We start from the raw sequence: 20,847 nt of genomic DNA on the forward strand, positions 1-20,847 counted from the left end.
TTTTAATACCCACGAGGGGCTGGTTGGTGCTACAAGTGCAGATTGGGAGGGTGGCTCTTGAAGAAAGGAGAGTCATTGCTCTAATTTACTAGAGGCATTTTCTAGAGTTTATTTTCTGGAAAGCCTGAATTCTAGTCCTTGAACTTTTTATGTCCTTCAGAGTATGCCATTAAAACTTTCTGTGAATTACTTTATAAAAAGTACTTTAAAAATACTTGTGGGGGAATTACAATTTATTAAAATGAGGAAATGAAAATTACTGTTATGCTATTTCTTAATTGATAAAAATCTTTGCCTTATTTGTGTTCCTTCAGAATGTATTTAACAAGCCAAAAGGAACAAACTCTTCAGTGGTGCCCCTGACTCAGGGCCCAGTGGTTGTAAGCTCTCCCTCCATCTCAGCAGTGTCAGCAGGAGGAGGTCATACCTCTGCCGCTTCCCTCAGCTCCATCAGTAGCCCTGCTGCTTCCAGTCTCCAGCCTCTTGCTGAACAGTCCCAGCAAGTTGCTTTAACCCATAGAATTGCTAAACTCAGGTGTCAGCAGTGTGATCATCTGTTTATCACAAAACCAGAACTTCTCTTCTACAAGGTAAAAGAGATTATTAAAGGGATTGAACATAAACTTATCCAGTAGAAATAGTTTTGTCTTCTCATTTTTGACAGTCACTCAGTTGACTTTGAAAATGAGGACAAAGAATTTCTTAAAGATAAAGCCACTGTTTAGTTTGATTTAATGATTATTATTTCTCTGCAGAGTAAAATGTTTCTGTTTTGTGGCAAGTCTTGCTCTGATGAATATAAAAAGAAAAATAAAGTTGTGGCAATGTGTGAATACTGTAAACTTCAGAAAATTATAAAGGAGACTGTGCGATTCTCAGGGGTTGACAAGCCGTTCTGTAGTGAAGGTAAAGAAAAAAATTCACTTTTATCTTCTGAGCATGTGGTTATTATGAAGTAATTCATGAAAAGTTGGGCTATTTTCAAGTAATTTTTGTTTTATGAGGGTTTGTCTATAATATTGAAAGTTTTTTATTTTAAATTTATACTTAATTCACTTTAAGTGTTACAATAATCTCAATTAAAAAAAATCCCACCAAAATATAATTAGATTAATAGTTTTAGGATATAAAAGCTCTTTGTAAGTTTAATTATGACTACAGAGAAATTTTAGTTCTTGCTCCCATTTTAAAAAATGCAATTTTATTGAGGTATATTCACACAACATATAGTCCATTCGAAGTATACAATCAGTGACTCCCAGTATCATTATATAGTTGCATATTAATCACCACAGTCAATTTGAGAACATTTTCATTACTCTAAAAAAAGAAATAAAAATAAAAAATAAGATCCAAAACAACACATACCCCTTATCTCCCCTTTATTACTATTATTTTTGTCTTTATTTTATTACTCATCTACCCATACACTGGATAAAGGGAGTGTCAGTCACGATTTTCACAGTCACACAGTCACACGTGAAAGCAGTCATTATCAAAGTCATTAACTGAATTACAGTTAAACAGTTTCAGATATTTCCTTCTATCTATTCTAATATACTGGGAAGTTAAAAGAAATACCTATATAATGAGTCAGTAGTCATAATCATTTGTTAAATCCTAATATCTTAGTTACACTTCCTTCTCAGTTTATTCTCTCACTCTTAGGGAATCATCTGGGCATTGACCATGTTAACATCTTCATGCTGAATAGGAGGGTTGACCTTATGGGGGAGAGGAATGAAACTGGTTGATATTCTTGGAGAAACTGTTTTCTCTGAGTTTCAGGGCTTATCTGGCATAGGATCAATCTGGGAAGACTTAAATTTCTGAAAAAATAAATTTACTAAGAAAAATTTTTTATAGAGTTATAGATAAAGTCCGGGGTATTCTTTAGGATTTTCAGGAATGCTGTTGGTTGGAGCTTGGCATACTGTGGCAATTTGTAAAATCTGACTGAAGTGTGCATAAGAGTAACTTCCAGAATACCCTCTTGACTCTTATTTGAAATCTCTTAACCACTGAAACTTTATTTTGTGTCATTTCCTTTCCCCGTTTTGGTCAAGAAGGCATCTCAATCTCATGATTCCAGGGACAGACTCATCCCTGGAAGTCATGTCCTGCATAGCTGGGGGAGGTCAGTGAGTTCATCTGCTGAGTTGTCTTAGAGAGGTCACATCTGAGCAACAAAAGAAATTCTCTGGGGATGATTCTTATGCATAATTATAAGTAAGCTTAGCTTCACCATTGCAGAAATAAGTTTCAGAAGGGCAAACCTCAAGATGAAGGCTTCGTCTGGCAAATTGGGAGTCCTTAATGTATGAGCAAATATTAGGAATTCCTCACTTTTCCCCAGTCCCTCAAGGGAACTTTCTTGTACCCTCCCCCCGCCTTGTTTTTTTTTTTTTTACATGGGCAGGCATCAGGAATTGAACTTGGTCTCTGGTATGGCAGGCAGAAACTCTGCCCACTGAGGCACCACCCACAACCATTTTTTAAAAAATATTTTTATTGAGAAATCTTCACACACATACATTCCATACATGGTGGACAATCATGGCTCACAGTATCATTCCATAGTTGTGTATTCATCACCGTGATCATTTGCTCAAACATTTGCATCACTCCAGAAAAAGAAAAAAGAAAAAAAAAACTCATAAACACATTCCATATTCCTTACCCCTCCCTCTCATTGATCACTAATATTTCCATCTGCCCAATTTATTTTACCCTTTGTGCCTCCTATTATTTATTTATTTTTTTATCCATATTTTTTTACTCACCTGTCCATACCCTGGATAAAACGAGCATCAAACACAAGGTTTTTTATAGTCACACAGTAAAGTTATATCTTTATACAGTTGTCTTCAAGAATCAAGGCTACTGGAACACAGCTCAACAGTTTCAGGTACTTCCCTCTAGCCACTCCAATACACCATAAATTAAAAAGAGATATCTATATAAAGCGTAAGAATAACCTCCAGGATAACCTCTCAACTCTGTTTGAGATCTCTCAACCACTGACACTTTATTTTGTCTCATTTCTCTCTTCACCCTTTTGGTCAAGAAGGCTTTTTAATGCGGGGTCCCAGCTCATCCCGGCATTTCTGTCCCATGTTACCAGGGAGATTTACACTCCTAGGAATCATGTCCCATGTAGAAGGGAGGGCAGTGAGTTCACCTGCCAACTTGGCTCAGAGAGAGATAAGCCACATGTGAGCAACAAAAGAAGTTCTCTGGGGTGACTCTTAGGCCTATTCTTTTTTTTTAGGCCTACTTTTAAGTAAGTTTAGCCTATCCTTTGCAGGAATAAGCTTGATTGCAGCTAACCCCAAGTTTGAGGGCTTGGCTTATTGATTTGGTTGTCCCAGCTGCTTGCAAAAATATCAGAAATTCGGGCGGGCCACGGTGGCTCAGTGGCAGAGTTCCTGCCTGCCATGCTGGTGCCTGCCCATGCAAAAATAAAGACAAACAAACCAGAAATTCCCCAAATGGGGAAGTTGAATGTTTCCTCCTTTCTCCCCAGTTCCCCAAGGGAACGTTGCAAATACTTCTTTATTCACTGCCCAAATTACTCTGGGATATATCGGGGCATCACAATAACCTGGACAAACCAACGAGATCTCATGTCTTATTCAAGATTCTATGTACTTCCGGTATTCAACTAAACTGACCCAGACAAGTTAAATTAGGAAATACACTACCCAAAATATAAATTTTGCACCAAATAAACATTTCTTCCTTTAGTCTCACAGAGAAGTTGAAGTTTTAAAATATAAACGATATCATCCTTTACTCTTTATTCTGATATACCTTAGTCCTATCCAGATCAGCCTCATTCTTATCTACTCGAAGTCAAATCCCTTTTCAACTTTTTTTTTTTTATTTGGATGCATGGTCTGGGAATTGAACCTGAGTCTCCCATATGAAAGGCGAGCATTCTACCACTGAACCACCTATGGACCCCCTTTTTCAAGTTTTTAAACAGTTCCTTTATGGAGTACTGCTGACTTTCATAGCTCCAGAGCTCTAACTCTAAGTATCAGGTGTCACATAAATGCCCAAAGTTCCTGGGAATGACCAGGTTATAAATAAACAGCTCAGTATCTCAGAATTTAGAAATAACAGTTATACCTCCTGAATATATCTGAGTGATATAAGAGCTTACAATCTAGGATCCTTTACAGTAGGCCCTAATCTGTTAACTCATGTTCTCAACTTCAGTTCACCAAGCTTTTATATTACAAGTAGTCCATTTGATAGAGATATGATAATATTTGTGTTTTTGTTCCTGAAATTTCTTTCACCATACATCCCCTAAGGTTCATACACCTAGTTGCATGCCTTACAACTTCATTTCTTCTTGTGGCAGCTCAGTAGTCCATTTTATGTATACACCATATTCCCCCTTCCATTCCTCAGTAATTGTACCCTTAGACCACCTTTGTCCATTGTGGATTGAGAACACTAGTGCTTGTACCCATTTTTTGTTTTTCATGCATGGTCTGGAAGCAAACTCGGGTCTCCTTCTGCATGAGAGGTGCACATTTTAACCACTGACTTACCAGTGCACCTTTGCACCCATTTTTAAAGACAGTATTTAAGCAGTTGCTTCTTCTTGGTTTAAGAAACTTTTACACCTGTGATTTTTCTGTATATAGAAGGCTTAATAGAGTATATGTTTTATTCTCAGCACAAAGTTTGTGTTGAGATCTTAAAGGCTATCCTTTTACCCAGAGGCAAATAATTGTCAAGTATTTAGGAATTAACTTAAAGTTGGTATCTCAGACCATAGAAACTCATTCTCCTTCAAGTTGATGTAAATTTGATGTTTCCTCTCATCCCATTTGCTTTTCAGTTTGCAAAACCCTCTCTGCACGTGACTTTGGAGAACGGTGGGGAAACTACTGCAAAAAATGTAGTTATTGTTCACAGACATCTCCTAATTTGGTAGAAAATCGATTGGAGGGCAAGTTAGAAGAGTTTTGTTGTGAAGACTGCATGACCAAATATACAGTTCTGTTTTATCAGGTAAATGTAGTATATTTATCAAGCTAGTGAAGATATGTTCAAATTATGTGAAGAAAATATGTTTAATATTTTAAAAATATGTTCAAATTATGTGAAGAAAAATTTGGTGTTTAGAACTGGGTAAAATAAATTATGGGCTCATATGGCAAAATTTGATTGAACATACACATGACATTTTTGGGGTTAGGGGTGTAGGATTTCTAGAGTTTTTGTTGTTATTAGAGAATATGTTCCTTTTATATTTTGCTTTCTTATAGAGCACATTGATATTATTTATAATGTTGAGGTCTTTCGAATAAGCACATTATATGGTTCTGTTGCTTCAACTAGCTCTCTTATCCAGAGTTTACTCTGAGGAATTTGAAGTTGGACCTTTTCCTATTTCACAGGTCAGATGACTGTGAATGACCTCTTTACTCACTTCTTAAAAAAAAAAACAGAATCATCTTTTTGAAAAGTTAACAATGATAAGCACAGTTAATTGAACCCCTATTATGGGTCCAGTGCTCCGAAAGTGTTAATTCCTTTCATCCTCACTACATTACTAAGAGCCGTGTGTATAATTGCCAATTTATAAATAATGAAAAGGTGTGAGGTCCATGGAGATTAAATAAGTTGACCTTGAGGAAGTAGGTGATTAGGCACCCTTGGCTCTAGTGAAATCACCTATTACTTTTACTGTACCACTAAAATAGAATCTTGAGGGGTGAGATTATGTCCTTTTCACCATTAAATGACCAGAATATAATCACAACACTTAAGATAAAGGATGCTTATTAGATAAGCCTCAACCTCTTTTGAATGAATCAGAGTCTGTATGACTTCAATTTATGTACTGTAATATGCTGCCTCAACCTCTTTAAAATAGAGCCTGTCTTCACTTTACTTCATTAGTAATTTTGAAAAAAGAACAACTTTTATATGCTCTTAATTTATGGCATCTATAAGGAAATAAATAATTATGTATATTTTTGTGGTTTTAGTGGACTCATATACCCTGTTTTCATAGGACTTTCTGGTTTTATGATTCATGTTATCTTTTCATTATTTTATGTTTTTATGCCTATCCTGTTTAAAATATTTTTTTTCAGATGGCCAAGTGTGATGGTTGTAAACGACAGGGTAAGCTAAGTGAATCCATAAAATGGCGAGGCAATGTCAGACATTTCTGTAACGTATTTTGTGTCTTGGAGTTTTGCAGTCAGCAAATTATAAACGAACCTCTTTCACAAAATAAAGGTAAATTTAAGTTTGGCTAATGGGATCTTTGTGTTAGTGCTAACATTTACTGTCAGTACACACAGTTGAAAATAATCTAGAAAAATAAAATTTCACTATTCAAATAATTTGAATTTCCTTATATTTTCCTTTAAGAATCCTTATATCAGCCCTTGAGGAAAAATTGACCCTTGATGCTGTTTGCCATCATAATCACACACATTAAGGCATCAATAAATATATATGTACTAATCTTTATAGGAAAATTAGATTTAATTGCTTTTTTTGTGTGTGTGTGGATAGGCACTGGGTCTCCGGCATGGCAGGCGAGAACTCTGCCTGCTGAGCCACTGTGGCTCACCCGATTTCATTGCTTTTGATTGAATTTATCTGTACATAAGTAACTTACTTTAAGAGATATATATTATCCAATTAATAAACTAGAAATAAAAATAGAAAATCAGGGCAAACAAAGGGAGAAGATACAAGTATGTTTATATAGTTACTGTGACTGATATAAAATTTGATCCAGAGCTTGCCTGTAGCCATGGAAAAGAGAGCAACACATGAATTATATCTGAAAAAACAAAGTAGGCCAGTTTTTCATGCTTAGCAAAGTTTTTCTTGGCTAGAAATGAGATAATTTTGCAAATAGGAAAGGTAATGTGGTTAAAGTATACACGTGAGTAGCTAGATATGCGGCACGTCCTTAAAGTAGCTCTCGTAAGTAGTACTTGTCTTTTTGAGTATTAAATTAAAAACACTTGTTATTGTATTCTCTGTTCAAAGCCTTTAGTGTTGATTCCTAATTAAGGACAGAATCCATGTGCTTTGGCTCCTTGAGATCTGGCCCTTGCCAACCTTTGCAAGTGTTATTAATCATCACCTTAATCGTATGTGCATTGTGTTAATCTTTTGTGTTAGCCAACCGTTCCCTAGGACCAATCAGGTTGGTGGTAGAATTTTCATTCCATAACGCATATTAAAGAAATCAGTGTTCTTATGTGGATGGATAGTTACCGCACCAATTTATTTATAAATATTGTCATGTTAAATTTTTATTTGAAGCAAGCTTAGAGTATAGGAGTTTTGATATTAACTAATAGAAAAGTCTAGCTAATCCTGAACCTAATACTGTATTTTTACCACTTGAATGTCATTTGAGGCTTATAATTTTAGAAAATCAGGCTTTCCTTAAGCCCTAATGAATACTAAACTGTCCAGAATCACCCAGCCCAACATTACGCAGAGTTAAATATTTGCACTGCTCCTTGAAACCTAATTGTTAAACAGGATTTTTATGTATGACCCTTTTATTTATACTTGGTCTTACATTTTTGTTTATTTTAATCAGTAAATATTTCCAAGGCGAAAACTACTTCAATGGAGCCCCCTTCTCCAAAGATAGATACAACACCAGTTATAACCAATGTGGTGTCATTGGCAAAAATACCTGCTGCCCAGCCCACGGGGAACACTAGCAGTGCTTTAAAAGGTATGATTTGACATAAAGACATTTGGCTAGACTATAGAGGTAAGCATTGTGTAGTCTAAGTAGTTCTCATCAGTAATATTTTTCATTACGTTTATGTAAGGAAACATGCGCTGTCTCTGAAGGAAGTGTGGGTGGAGGAGTAAGTGGTATGTATAGTTGTGTTTTGTTGTCTTTAGAATCCAAAATATTTTAACATAATTTTCTTTCACCACCAGAGATTCTAACAATGTAGGACTGGATTGGGGCCTGGGAATCTTTCTTTACCTTTACCAAGCACCCTAGGCGATATTGAAGCAAGGTTTCCTTGGACCATTTTTTGAGAAATTCTGGCCTGGGCTTCTTACTGAGATTAAAGAAATATATGGCCTTATTCTTTTTGTTTATTGATGTAAAATAAGAAGTTTCAATGTTTATTTTTGTATATTTTGGAGATAATGTATGTTTTAATTTATAACAGGTGCAGTTACTAAAGGGGCAGCAAAGATCATTGAAGATGTAAGTTTTATTGTTAATGTTTTGTTGATATTGCCACTTGGGTTTATTTTGGTTTTGGTTATAGCCTTCTAATATATATCTGAATACATTTCTGTTTGCAGCTTAGTCCTCAAAAAAAGTGGATGTTATACACAAACTTTTGTTTTTGAATCTAAAGTGTGACCTTAAATCATTAATAAGAATATATTTTCTGACTTATTTTAAATTTGTTTTATGCTTTCTTAGTATGTTTAGATACTTGTAAATTCCATCTGGGTGCTTATTTTCGTATTCTATTGCATTCATGTATTTTCCTTATAGAGTAAAAAATCTTTTGGAAGTTCAGTGTAGTGTCATTATGCATGTTTGGATTTATGTGAAGCTGAAAATGGGCAAAGTAAAAATATGTTTAAATTTCCCACTTTATCTCTCAAATTTGAAATATTGTGAAACTTCCCAAAATGAAAATTTGTTTTCAAGAAATGCATAATTTCATAGATGGCAGGCTGAAGGGATTATAAACTCTGTTTTTGTTGTTCTGTGTCAGTATCATTTTCGCAAAGAAACAAAATTTCCATCATCGTTTACTAATATCACATGAACTTCTTTGGGTTAATGTTTTTGGTGACTGCTATGCTGCCATCTTAACATTTGTTATTAATATAATTAAAAGTATATTCTATAATATATAACAGTGTTATCCAGGTGTTCAGTAAGTGGTGGTGGTAGTGCTTAAATGTGCGCCTGAATAACTTTGAAAGAGAGGTTAGAGGTGATAAAATGTTATGAGGGCCAAACCACTGCTGTGATGTCCCATGCAGTTAATGCAGGAGAGTGCTCTGCAGAATATTAGAGACAATGCTCAATACAAAACAAACAAACAAAAAAAACCAGCATTAAAGCAGATGAACCCTTTAGTTGACAAAAGTTATCTTATAGCCAGGCGAGGAAAATGGAATAAATGGAAAAATTCCTGGTCACATGGTTGCTAGATCACTGTTGCCATAATGTGCCGCTAAGGCCAAACTATTACCTGTGCATGAAGTATTTTGTGGGTAATTTGAAAGGAGGTTATAGTAAGACAGATTTTTAAGAATATAAAAATGAGCAACCAAACTTTATCTTCTAAATCTGAACTATCAAAACATTTCAGCTTTACCATAATTTAAAGAGTCTTTAACTAAAGACAACATAACACTTGCTAATAAGAAATCTGTGAAGTGGCATAGAAGGTAGATTTGTGCAACGTTGATGAGGATGTTGGAAATTTGCTTGGATTGTACTTCCATGGATTATTAAAGGAAGATTTGCCTAGAATTAGGAAGACAAAAGCAGCAGGAAGAGGGCCCTACCAATTAGCCTGGGTCTTCATTACATCAACTAATAGCAAAGTGTCTGGCATAGGCTTCTGATCATATTTCACAGCAATTGCTATTTTTGAAGAAGTTGATCCAAATGTGGATCATAGTCCTGTGGTGACAAGGCAAAAGTGGAAAGTGTGCCTGCATATCAAGAAATTCTCAGTTAAACAAACGGAGAGGAAAAAAATCTCAAACCACATTAGAGTCATTCTTTAGCAAAATTCTTCCAAGGATTCAGACCAACCTTCACTATAATGTGGAGAAAAAGCTTGCAATTTGGTACCTCTTAGCTCTCTCATTCTTTATGTTGTTGGATGATGATAATGATAACTTCTATTTAATTATTTTCAGGCAGTATACCACTTATTGTATACCACTTAAATGTCCTTAAATTAACTTTATATTAATTTGTTGTATATTACATTTTGTGCCTTCAAATTATATTTTTAAATTATATGATAAATCGCTGTATTGTATAATAATTCTAATATTAATCACACGGTTGTCTAATTTATGAAAGTGTCAATGTATTGTTGTATATTGTTATTAATATGTATTATAAAAATATTCTATATTGATTATAGATTTATGTACTCTGACAATACATCCTCCCATCTACTGAAACTTTATATGAATGGGACAATTAGTCTTGAATTATCCAAATTTTGAGTTATTTATGGTTTTCAGGTACATGTCCCTCAAAAATGTGACTGCTCTATATATGTTTTCCCCATGTAAGGTACTTACTGTAATTCTCCAGTTATTTTAACTATGTTACAGAATAGCTCTGATTAATATTTTCAGTTTAGTATATAAAAATATAGTGATAGATAATGTAGCACTCTTAGGGTATAAAAGAGCTGTTTTAGAATATTTTCTTTGTTTCTCTGGGGACTTTAATGTGAATCTCCCTCAGATTATTTAAGTGGTTTTAAATATGTCTTTCTTGTTTTTTAATTTTGAGGAAATATAAAAAATACAGATAAGTGCAAAGAAGAAAATAAATCTGCAAAAGCCAGCAGATTTTTTCTATAAAATTGTAGGTGGTAAATAATTTTAGACTTTGCAGGCCATATAATCTCTGTTGCAGTTCCTCACTTCTGCCACTGTAGCACAGAAGTAGCCAAAGACAGTATATAAATGAGTGAGTGTGGCTGTGTTCCAGTAAAGCTTTATTTACAAAAACAGGTGGTGAGCCAGATTTGGCCCATAGGGCATGGTATACAAACTCTTACTCTACTGTATTCCTACTATTCTAATTGGCCATTGTTAGAATTAGCTTATTTTGTCTTTTTTTTTTTTTTTTTTTCACTCCCTTTTTTTTTTTTCCTTTTTGTAATCAACACTACCAGCTCCGTTTTCACATCCCCAGAAGCAACTATTATTTGGAGATTGGTGCATGTCCATTTTTTAATCTTCCACATTTATATATACAAATGTGTTATGTACTATTTTTAGTCCTCCACATTGGTATATACAAATCTGTGGAAAATATTTAATTTTTTTTTATCTATCCATGTTGATATTTAATAGATTTTGTTTTGCTCCTCTTGGCTGCTGTATAGTATTGCATTGTATGTAGGTACCACGTTTTATTTATCCCTTGCCCTATTGATGAATAAGTGTTTCCAGTTTTTCATTATTAAAAATCTCTGCTACAATGAACATCCTTGTATATGTCTCCTTGTGCATGTGTGCAGGTGTTTCTCTAGGGTAGATATGAAAGAATGGAATTGTTGTATCAAGAGTTATTGCATTTTTAATTTTCACAGATTCCACTAATTGCCCTATAGAGTGGCTGTTCCAGTATATTCCTACCAAATTTTATAGTTGTACCCATTTTTCCCCATTCTCACCATCATTTAACATTGTCAGATTTAAACCTGTTTTGCCAGTCGGTTTAGTAGAATTTTATTGTCGTCTTAGTTTACATGTAACTGATTACTCGTAAGTTTGCTTACATTTGTGTTCTTGAAAATTCATTTGAATTTTCTTTGAATTTCCTGCTTTTAATTTTTCTCCGTTTTTCTGTTGAATTGTCTTTATCTTATTGATTTGTAGGAGTTCATTATCTATTATGAATCCTCCCCCCGCTTCCTACTGGATTATTTTCATCAATATACAGACATGTAGTCCTACACTTATCTGGAAAAAAATTCTTCTTTAACACCATGGCCCTCCAACTAGTGTACCATTTCTCTGCTCACCTTACTCCCGTAAGGGTGGCCCAACTTGTTGCCTCTACTTCCTTATCTCTTACCTTTTCTTCAGCTCAGCTGGTTAGGCTTTGGTCTACACCGCATCACTGAAACTGCTTGTCAGGTTTGCCATTAATCTTCACTTTGTCAAATCCAGTGGTCAATTTTTAGTTCCCACTTTACTTAGCCTTTTAGTACATTTGACATAGTGATCTCTCCTTCCTTCTTGAAGTACTTTCTGCATTTGACTTTGAAGACATCATACTTGGCCCTTTTTTCTGTCTACACAGCCTTTTGGTTTTAAACACCACCTAGATGGTGGCAGATTCCCAGATTTATTTCTCTTGCCCTGACCTGTGAGCTCCAGATTCATGTATCCAGCTGCCTACTTGACAGTTATACTAGTTAATAAACATCTCAAATAATAGGTCTCAAACAGGAAACTTTTATTTTCCCCTAAACTCTCTTCCCGTTTTCCCTTCTTACCACACCCACAGCTACCTCCTGGTTTTGGCCACCATCATCTTTCTTCTGAATTATCACAGTAACCTGCCTGTCTTCCTGCTGCCATTCTGCCTTTTCAGTTTATTTTCCACACATTTGCCAGGAGGATATTTTTAAAAGATCTCAGGTAATGTTACTCCTTTGCTCAAAAAATCTTCAATGAAATTCTGAAAAAGAAGCTAATTTCCACATATAAAATTGTAGGAAAACTACAAATATTATAAGGTAACATAATTAAGACAAGTGATACTGGTTCATGAATGGACAATTTAGCAGATAAGTGCGGAAACAGACCCAAATGCATATGGGAACTTCGTATTTGATAAAGGTACTGATCAGATCAGTAGGAGTTATATGAATTATTCAGTAGTGTTATGACAACTGAGTAGCCATATGGAAGAAAATACAGTTGGGTATTTACCTCAATTTAAATAAAAATGAAGTCCAGATGGAGAAAATGTTTAAATATAAAATATAATAAAAATACTAGAAAAAGATAGGGAAAATTTTTTTAAGACTGTAGAAGTAGGGAAAGCCTTTCAAAATATATCATAAATACCAGACCATAAAAGAAATGATAGATAAATCCAACTGTGTTATAAAGTCACTAGACAAATGACAAAATGAAAAGGTTGCAACTCATAGTTCTTTTTAATATGTAAAGAGCTTCTGCCAACCAATAAAAAGACTCGACACCTAATGGGAAAATGGGCAAAGGTATGATCTGGCAGTTTACAGAACAGGAAATAAAACTAGTTCTTAAACATGCAAAGATACTGAGCTTTCAAAATTAGGGAAATACAGGTTAGAACAACAGATTTGTCAGATTGGCAAAGATAAAAAGTGGGGTACTGTGAAGGCATACTTGCATATTGCCAATAAGAGCATAAATTGGTAAAACTGCTACAAAGGGCAATTTAGTGAAAGCTGTTAAAATTTAGGATGAAATACCATCTTACTCAGGAACTCCATTTTTAGGAATTTATCCCTCACATATATCTGCACATGTATTAAATGAAGTATATACAAGATATAAATTGCAGCATTGTAGGAGGAAAAACTTGAAAGCAGCTTAATGTTCTGATAGTGTTCAGGGCCACAGTAAGTCCACATCAGTCAACCCTACAGGCAGGCCTGAAGTGTACCTTTTCCCAATCCCACACCTAGTCACATGCCTGGCAAGTGGAATCCCCTGCACGAGTATATACAGTGGCTTTGTTGGGGGCCCTGGTTAGATTAAATACAGTATATCCAAACAAGGAAATGCTGTGCTGTGGTTAAAAAGAATGAGGCAGATCTACAAGTACAGACATGGAACAATCTCAGGTATCATAAGTAAATAAAAGACACAACGTATATAGCATGCTACCATTTGTGTTTTTTAAAAAGACTATACAAACACATGCTTGCTTGTTCATATGTATAGAGGAACTCTGGAAGGCAACCAATAAATAGGTGAGGTGGTTGTCTGAGGATAACTGAAAGGCTGGGGAGAGGTGGAAGAGGGACAGTTGTTTTTCATTGTTTAATTTGAGCCTTTGCACTTTGTGTCCTGTCAAATCACCCATTAAAAAAACATACTAGAGGGGTAGGCCACAGTGGCTCAGCAGGCAGGGTTCTTGCCTGCCATCCCAGAGACCCAGGTTTAATTCCCAGTACCTGCCCATGCAACCAAAAAAAAAAAAGAAAGAAAACACACATTGAGGGTGGTGCAATGGTGGCTCAGTGGCAGAATTCTCACCTGCCATGCCAGAGACCTGGGTTCAATTCCTGGAGCCTGCCCATGCCAAAAAGAAAAAAAAGCATACATAGAATATTTTAAACAGATCCTTTTCAAAGGATATGAATAGATAGTTCATAGGAAACAGAAAATACAAAGAATGCTTAAACATGAAAAATACCTAACTACATTACCATAAAATATGATTTTTTTCACTTACTGAGAAATAACCAAAAGTTTGAAAATACTGTATTGACTAGGATGTTGGGAAACAGCTTCACCTGTGCCCATTTTGTGATTTGATATAACTTCTAAAGAGAGCAATTTGGCAATACCAGGAAGACTAAAATCTATATAACTTATGATCCACCAACAACACTTCTAAAACTTTACTCTGCAGATATACTAGCACATGTAGAATTAGTTGGTGTGTTAAGATACTCATTGTAGCATTGTTTATAATAACACAAGTTGTGCATGTCCTAAAGGTTCACCAGCCAGGACTGTTTAAATCACAGTGCATTCAATACCATTATTACCAGGCAGCTTTACAAAATTAGGTAAATATATGTCCAAGATACCTTGCTAAGTGACAAAAGCAAGGCGCCGAACTTTGTTCATAATATGCTACCATTCGTAGTGAGAAGCACCTTATTTAATTATGTAGAACATTTCTAGGAGGGTATATAAGAAATTTAAGTAGTTGTGTTCAAGATTGAGTGCAGATAGATGGCAGAACAGCATGAAAAACTTACTTCTCATGTATAGCCTTTTATAGCTTTTAAAGTTTGCATTAAGTGCATCTGTTATCTATTTAACAAATAAATTTAAATATAACCTCCAGTGGCTTCCCATGACACTGAAGAATGCAATCTTCTTTTTTTCCCTCCTCCCCTGACTTCCTCTATTTCAACCTTGTTCTTGTCCAACTTGCTGCCACTTCAGGGCTTTTGCACCTACAGTCCCTCTGCCTGGAATCCTCTTGACTGCAGGTCTTTGCCTGGCTTGCTCTTTTGAATAATTCAGAAGGTTTACTCAAATGTTTACTCCAAAATTACCCTCCCGACTGCCTTCATTCTTCATTCCCCTATCCTGCTTTATTTAGCTTCATAGCATTTATCACTACCTGGAATTGTATGTCATATATATGTTTGACTTGTTTATTTTTCTGTATCTCTCTCTAGAGTGTAAGTTTCATAAGAGAAAGATATTGTCTTGTTTTCTGCTATATCCCCAGCACCTAGAACAGTGCCTAGCATGTAGTAAATATTTATTGAATGAATAAAATGTTTTAAATACATTCTCCTATTCTGTTCCTTATCTTTTAACTTTGTTTATGAAGACCTTTGTTGTAAAAGTTTCATATTTTGAGTTAGTTGAATGTATTGATCTTTTCTACTTTGTTTTTACTGTTTGTGTTTTATTAAAGAATATCTTCTGTGTTCTAGACATTTGAAAGTTCTCCAGTGATTTTTAAGTTTTGTTTTTTTTAATTTGAGGACTTTAATCAATATGGGATATATTTTTGCATGTGGTTTGAGGTATGCTCTGCTTTTTCTGGATAGCCAACTGTCCTAATCAGCAAGGATTGTTTTCATTGTTTTGATCTTACTATAGGCAGAGCATTTTTCTTAAACAATAAATGAAACAGATATTGATTAGGAGAATTAGGAATTAGTGCATATTTTCAAAAGTGACTTCTTTATGGCAAGCACTCTTTCAGAGGAGTTATATTTCTCAGCAGTAAACCTTTGTGTCTTCTGTGCAGTCTAGATATGTGTCACCTTTCAATTGAAAGCAATTATAGTCAGTGATAAGGTTCTAAAAAAACATCTCTTGGTTTTTGAATTTATTTTTAACTAGGGAAGTACACAGACAGATGCCATGAAACTTCTATCTTCCCAATCTTCCCAACCTCCCAAGCTTTTAAAGAACAAAGCATTATTGTGCAAGCCTGTCACACAGACCAAGGCCACCTCTTGCAAACCACATACACAATCCAAGGAATGTCAGACAGGTATGTGTCCCTGTGCTTTCCACATGTAGAAAGTTTGTTTTCTGTTTTGGTTTGTTTTTGTTTATGTAAGAAAGGAAAAGAAGGTAATCCATAATTTCTTGAATGTGTAAACATTCATTAATTCTTTGATCACATACTTTGACCACCTATTTTATTCCTTTTATAATTTTATCATTAACACTAATAACTACCAGATTGAATCCACCTGCACCCAAAGCATTATGCATAGACTGGTCAAGCATCTCCTATGTGTGCACTGCTATTTTTCAAATTTACAGACAACTATTATAATTACTAAGATACAAATTTAGTTAAACACATTACTGATTTAACCTTAGTTCTTTTTTTTTTTTAACTGTAAACTCAGTTGTCAGTTACTAAAAGTATAACTAATATCATGTCTCAGGTGTTGATCAGGAAAACTGTTTGGACTCAGACTTGAAAAGGTTATAAACTACTGCCCCTGTCCATGTTAACTACTTTTAATCCACTACCCTTATATTTTCAGTTACTTAATAGCCTACTTTGCCCAAAGCATCTTTTAATTTCGTTTTTAATAATAATTTTACTTTATAGAATGTACCATATGTAAAAGCATAGTCTGTCAACAAGTAAACATGAGTTTTATGCACAGTGCCTTTCTCTTGGTAGGAGTGAGGGAGAAACTTTGTTTTCTTTACCCAATAAATCTAATTATTTTATATTCTTACTAAAACGTGTACATGAATTTATATACATTATTTGCATGTGGAGAGTAGTAAAGGGTTGGTGGATAAAACTATATGTGAGTATATGTGTACTTAAATGTTTTTTAAAAAAAGTTTCTAAATTAAATGTTAGATTATTTTCTGTTACTGCTATAAACTTTTCCAGTTCAGAGTATTGGAAACATCATTTCATAGCAATATAAATTTAAATATATATTTACATTCTTAATGGATGCATAGATTCCAATGTATATAGTGTAACCAGTCCCCCAATATTGCACATTTAGATTGCTTCTAGTTCTTTATAACAGTGTTAAATTAAGTTTGTACATGGATCTCTGTGCTTTTACTTAATTAAATCCTTTGGATAAATCCTAAGCAGTGGGATTACATACAGCTATTGTATGTTTTTAAGGCTTTTGATATGTGCTGCTAAATTGGCCTCCAGAAAAATTACATCATTTTATATTCCAGCTAGCAGTGTTTGAGAGGGTCCATTTTGCTATCCCCTTAATGACACTAGGTATTAAAATTAATAATTAACCCTTATCTTTTTTCCCCAATTTGAATTTTTGGAAAGTTTCAAAATTCAGAAAGATTATAAAAACAATACAAAGAACAGCAATATACCCTTCAATATCCTTCACCTAGATTTATCAGATGTTAACATTTTGTAACCCTGGTTATTTCTTTTTTCTCCTGAATTCTTTGAAAGTAATATAATTTATTCTTAATTTGATGTGTTCTATGGAATTCATACTTAATTCAAGTAATGTTACATAGATGGGATTGTTTGTATAGCTTCCATAGCGTACAGATTTAATTACAGTGACCAAGCTTTGGATAAAGGAGAAATTGTTTTTAATGACATCATGGAGGTATTATGGTTTGTGTTTAAACTAATGAGTGTGTTCTTTTGATATAGTGACAAAATGTAAATTTTAAATGTTTGGGGATAAACAAAAGGACCATTGTTATTTGTTCATGAAAATAACAGTGATTCAAATATTTCATTCAGATTTACCTATGCCTAATGAAAAAAATGATTCAGAACTTGACTCTCCACCTGCAAAGAAAAGAAGACTAGGTTTTTTCCAGACTTATGATGCAGAGTATTTTAAAGTTGGTTTTATTATTTGTCCTGGATCAAAAGAAAGTTCACCGAAGCCACAGTGTGTCATTTGTGGAGAAATCTTACCCAGTGAAAACATGAAGCCAGTAAATCTCTCTCATCATTTGAAGACAAAACATTCAGAACTAGAAAACAAACCAGTAGATTTTTTTGAACAAAAATCTCTTGAAATAGAATGTCAAAACAGTTCTTTAAAAAAGTGTTTACTAGTTGAAAAGTCACTTGTGAAAGCTTCTTATTTAATTGCTTTCCAAATTGCTGCCAGCAAGAAGCCATTTTACTTTGCAGAAGAATTAATTAAACCATATTTAGTAGAAATGTGTTCAGAAGTTGTGGGTTCAAGTGCTGGAGACAAAATAAAAACCATTCCTCTTTCTAATAATACAATTGGACACAGGATTGATGAATTATCTGCAGACATTGAAGATCAGCTGATTCAAAAAGTCAGAGAGTCAAAATGGTTTGCCCTTCAGATAGATGAATCATCAGAAATCTCAGATACCACTCTTCTTTTGTGCTATATTCGTTTTATTGATTATAATTGTAGTGATATAAAAGAAGAATTATTATGTTGCATTGAAATTCCTTCCCATATAACTGGTTTTGAAATATTTGACCTAATAAATAAATATATTGATAGTAAATCTCTGAATTGGAAACATTGTGTTGGTCTCTGTACAGATGGGGCTGCAAGCATAACTGGCAGGTGTTCTGGTTTAAGGGCAAAAATTCAAGAAGTTGCCATGAATAAAGTGGCATTTACACATTGTTTTATTCACCGCGAACATTTAGTAGCAGAAAAGTTGTCTCCATGTTTACATGAAATTCTTTTGCAGTCAGCACAAATTTTAAGTTTTATTAAGAGCAACGCATTAAATTCACGAATGTTAACAATTTTGTGTGAAGAGATGGGGTCTGAATATCAGAATTTGCCACTTCATGCTGAAGTACGATGGATATCAAGAGGGAGAATTTTAACAAGATTATTTGAATTACGACATGAAATAGAAATTTTTTTAAATCAAAAGCATTCAGACTTGGCCAAGTATTTTCAAGAGGAGGAATGGGTTGCAAAATTGGCCTATTTATCAGATATATTTTCACTTATAAGTGAATTAAATTTAAGTCTTCAAGGCACTATGACTACTTTCTTCAATCTGTATAATAAAATTGATACATTTAAGAAAAAGTTAAAAGTGTGGTTGAAGCGCATACAAGAGAATGATTATGATATGTTCCCTTCATTTTCTGAATTCTCAAACTCATCAGACTTAAATATGAAAAGTATCACAAGCAGTATTTTTGAACACCTGGAAGGACTTTCTGAACTGTTCAAGGACTGTTATCCACCAGAAGAAGACTTGCGTTTGGGAAATTTATGGATAATTAATCCTTTTACAGATCACCAAAATAGTAATCTCAGTGACTTTGAAGAAGAAAAGTTAACACAGTTATCTTCAGATTTAGAATTACAATCAATATTTAAATCAATGTCTGTTACTCAGTTTTGGATAAATGCAAAGACAAGTTACCCAGAACTCCATGACAAGGCAATGAAGTTTTTATTACCTTTTTCAACTATTTATTTATGTGACGCTACATTTTCAGCTTTGACTGAGTCAAAACAAAGAAATCTATCTAAAACTAATTCTGGTTCTGCCCTAAGACTTGCAGTTACATCTTTACTCCCAAGGATAGAAAAATTAGTAAAGGAGAAAGAATAGCTATGTGTGTATCGCTTATCATCAAAGTCTATAATAATTTGTGTTAAATTTTGTATGCAATAAGTGTCCTAAAATATAATTTCCTATGTGGATTTGTTTTTTCAGTGATTAAATAAGCATTTTAATATATTTTTCTCTTTTTTTGTTGAGAAATTAATAGTTATGCATTTACACATAATAATGTACAATTTTAATATTCCAAGGTAGAGAATATATTTTCTTGATTGATCAGTTTGTCTGGATTAGTGACAAAGACTGCAGATAATGAGTCTTAGATCCCTGATATAATAGCACAACCTGGTTGTTAGAACAGTTTGATCTTTAGAAGCACATGGGACGATTATCTTCAACCACTCAACCATCTACCCCAGCAGCTGTGGGACCTTAACAGCTTGGCTAACAGTAAATGGAAGTAGCAGGGGAGTTTGGGGCCTTGCTGTGGTCTGTTAGATCAGGGCTTGGCAAACTTTTTTTTCATAAATGGCCTGACAGTTAATATTTTAGGCTTTGCAGGCCCTAGTATGACATCCACTCAACTCTGCAGTTGCCACATGAAAGCATCCAGTAACAATACACAAAACAAATGAGTGTGGCTTTGTTCCAATAAAACTTTTAAATTTTGAACAATGAAATGAGTTTCATATAACTTTCACGTGTCACAAAATCTTTAAAAGGTTTTTAAAAAATCACATGTCAAAACAAAACTTTATTAGCTTGCATGCAGAGGGGTGAGGGGTTAAAAAAACAGACCGCTGAGGAATTTTGGCTGTTTGACCATCCCAGCTCTAACAGATTACCAGAAAAGAGCAGATGGGCCAGGAGTGCCCCATAGGAATTTGTTCAGTGAAAGCTTTCCTGGCTGCAGGGAACTGAATATTTCAAACACCTTTCGCATGTTAATTTCAGCTGAGAGAAATTAGAGGGAAAAGGTATTTCTGACAAATATATAAAAGAATCTATAATTACTGGTCATTAATTTTGTGAATTAAGTTACTAATTTAAAAACTCTGAGCTTACAATATGCAGGCATTGTGTTAGGCCTGTTTCAGTTTCTCAGAAATGATGAGGCGTCATCTTCATTTACAGATGCAGGTACCGATGCTCCCACAGCTAGTGTGGTACCTGTAGAACAGTGCCCAGGTCTTTTGATACACGAAGCTCTTCACAAGTCAGATCCAGGTGCCCACGTTTGACTCTGCTGGGTATTGGCTGGGAGACCCAGAGACTCCCCCTGAGTTCAGAGGTCCCATTTGGCCAGTTAACAGC

The 20,847-nt window shown here is 34.5% G+C and overlaps 1 protein-coding gene across 4 annotated transcripts in view; it reads left to right on the plus strand.

Annotated features, from left to right (window-relative positions):
• Nucleotides 1-19,710, plus strand: part of ZMYM6 (zinc finger MYM-type containing 6) — a 56,581-nt gene extending 36,871 nt beyond the window's left edge. For 3 of the 4 annotated variants that reach the window (XM_077150371.1, XM_077150372.1, XM_077150373.1), the window contains exons 9-16: nt 315-590; nt 756-906; nt 4,859-5,031; nt 6,123-6,270; nt 7,604-7,744; nt 8,202-8,239; nt 15,865-16,018; nt 17,744-19,710. In XM_077150371.1, coding sequence (XP_077006486.1) covers nt 315-590; nt 756-906; nt 4,859-5,031; nt 6,123-6,270; nt 7,604-7,744; nt 8,202-8,239; nt 15,865-16,018; nt 17,744-19,581 — 2,919 coding nt within the window. In that variant the 3' untranslated portion in view covers nt 19,582-19,710. The remainder of the gene's footprint in view (nt 1-314; nt 591-755; nt 907-4,858; nt 5,032-6,122; nt 6,271-7,603; nt 7,745-8,201; nt 8,240-15,864; nt 16,019-17,743) is intronic. The other variant, XM_077150374.1, reaches the window with a different exon arrangement.
• Nucleotides 19,711-20,847: the final 1,137 nt, after the last annotated feature.

Source organism: Tamandua tetradactyla, chromosome 2 (genome assembly GCF_023851605.1).
Source record: "Tamandua tetradactyla isolate mTamTet1 chromosome 2, mTamTet1.pri, whole genome shotgun sequence".
Lineage (NCBI taxonomy): Eukaryota > Metazoa > Chordata > Mammalia > Pilosa > Myrmecophagidae > Tamandua > Tamandua tetradactyla.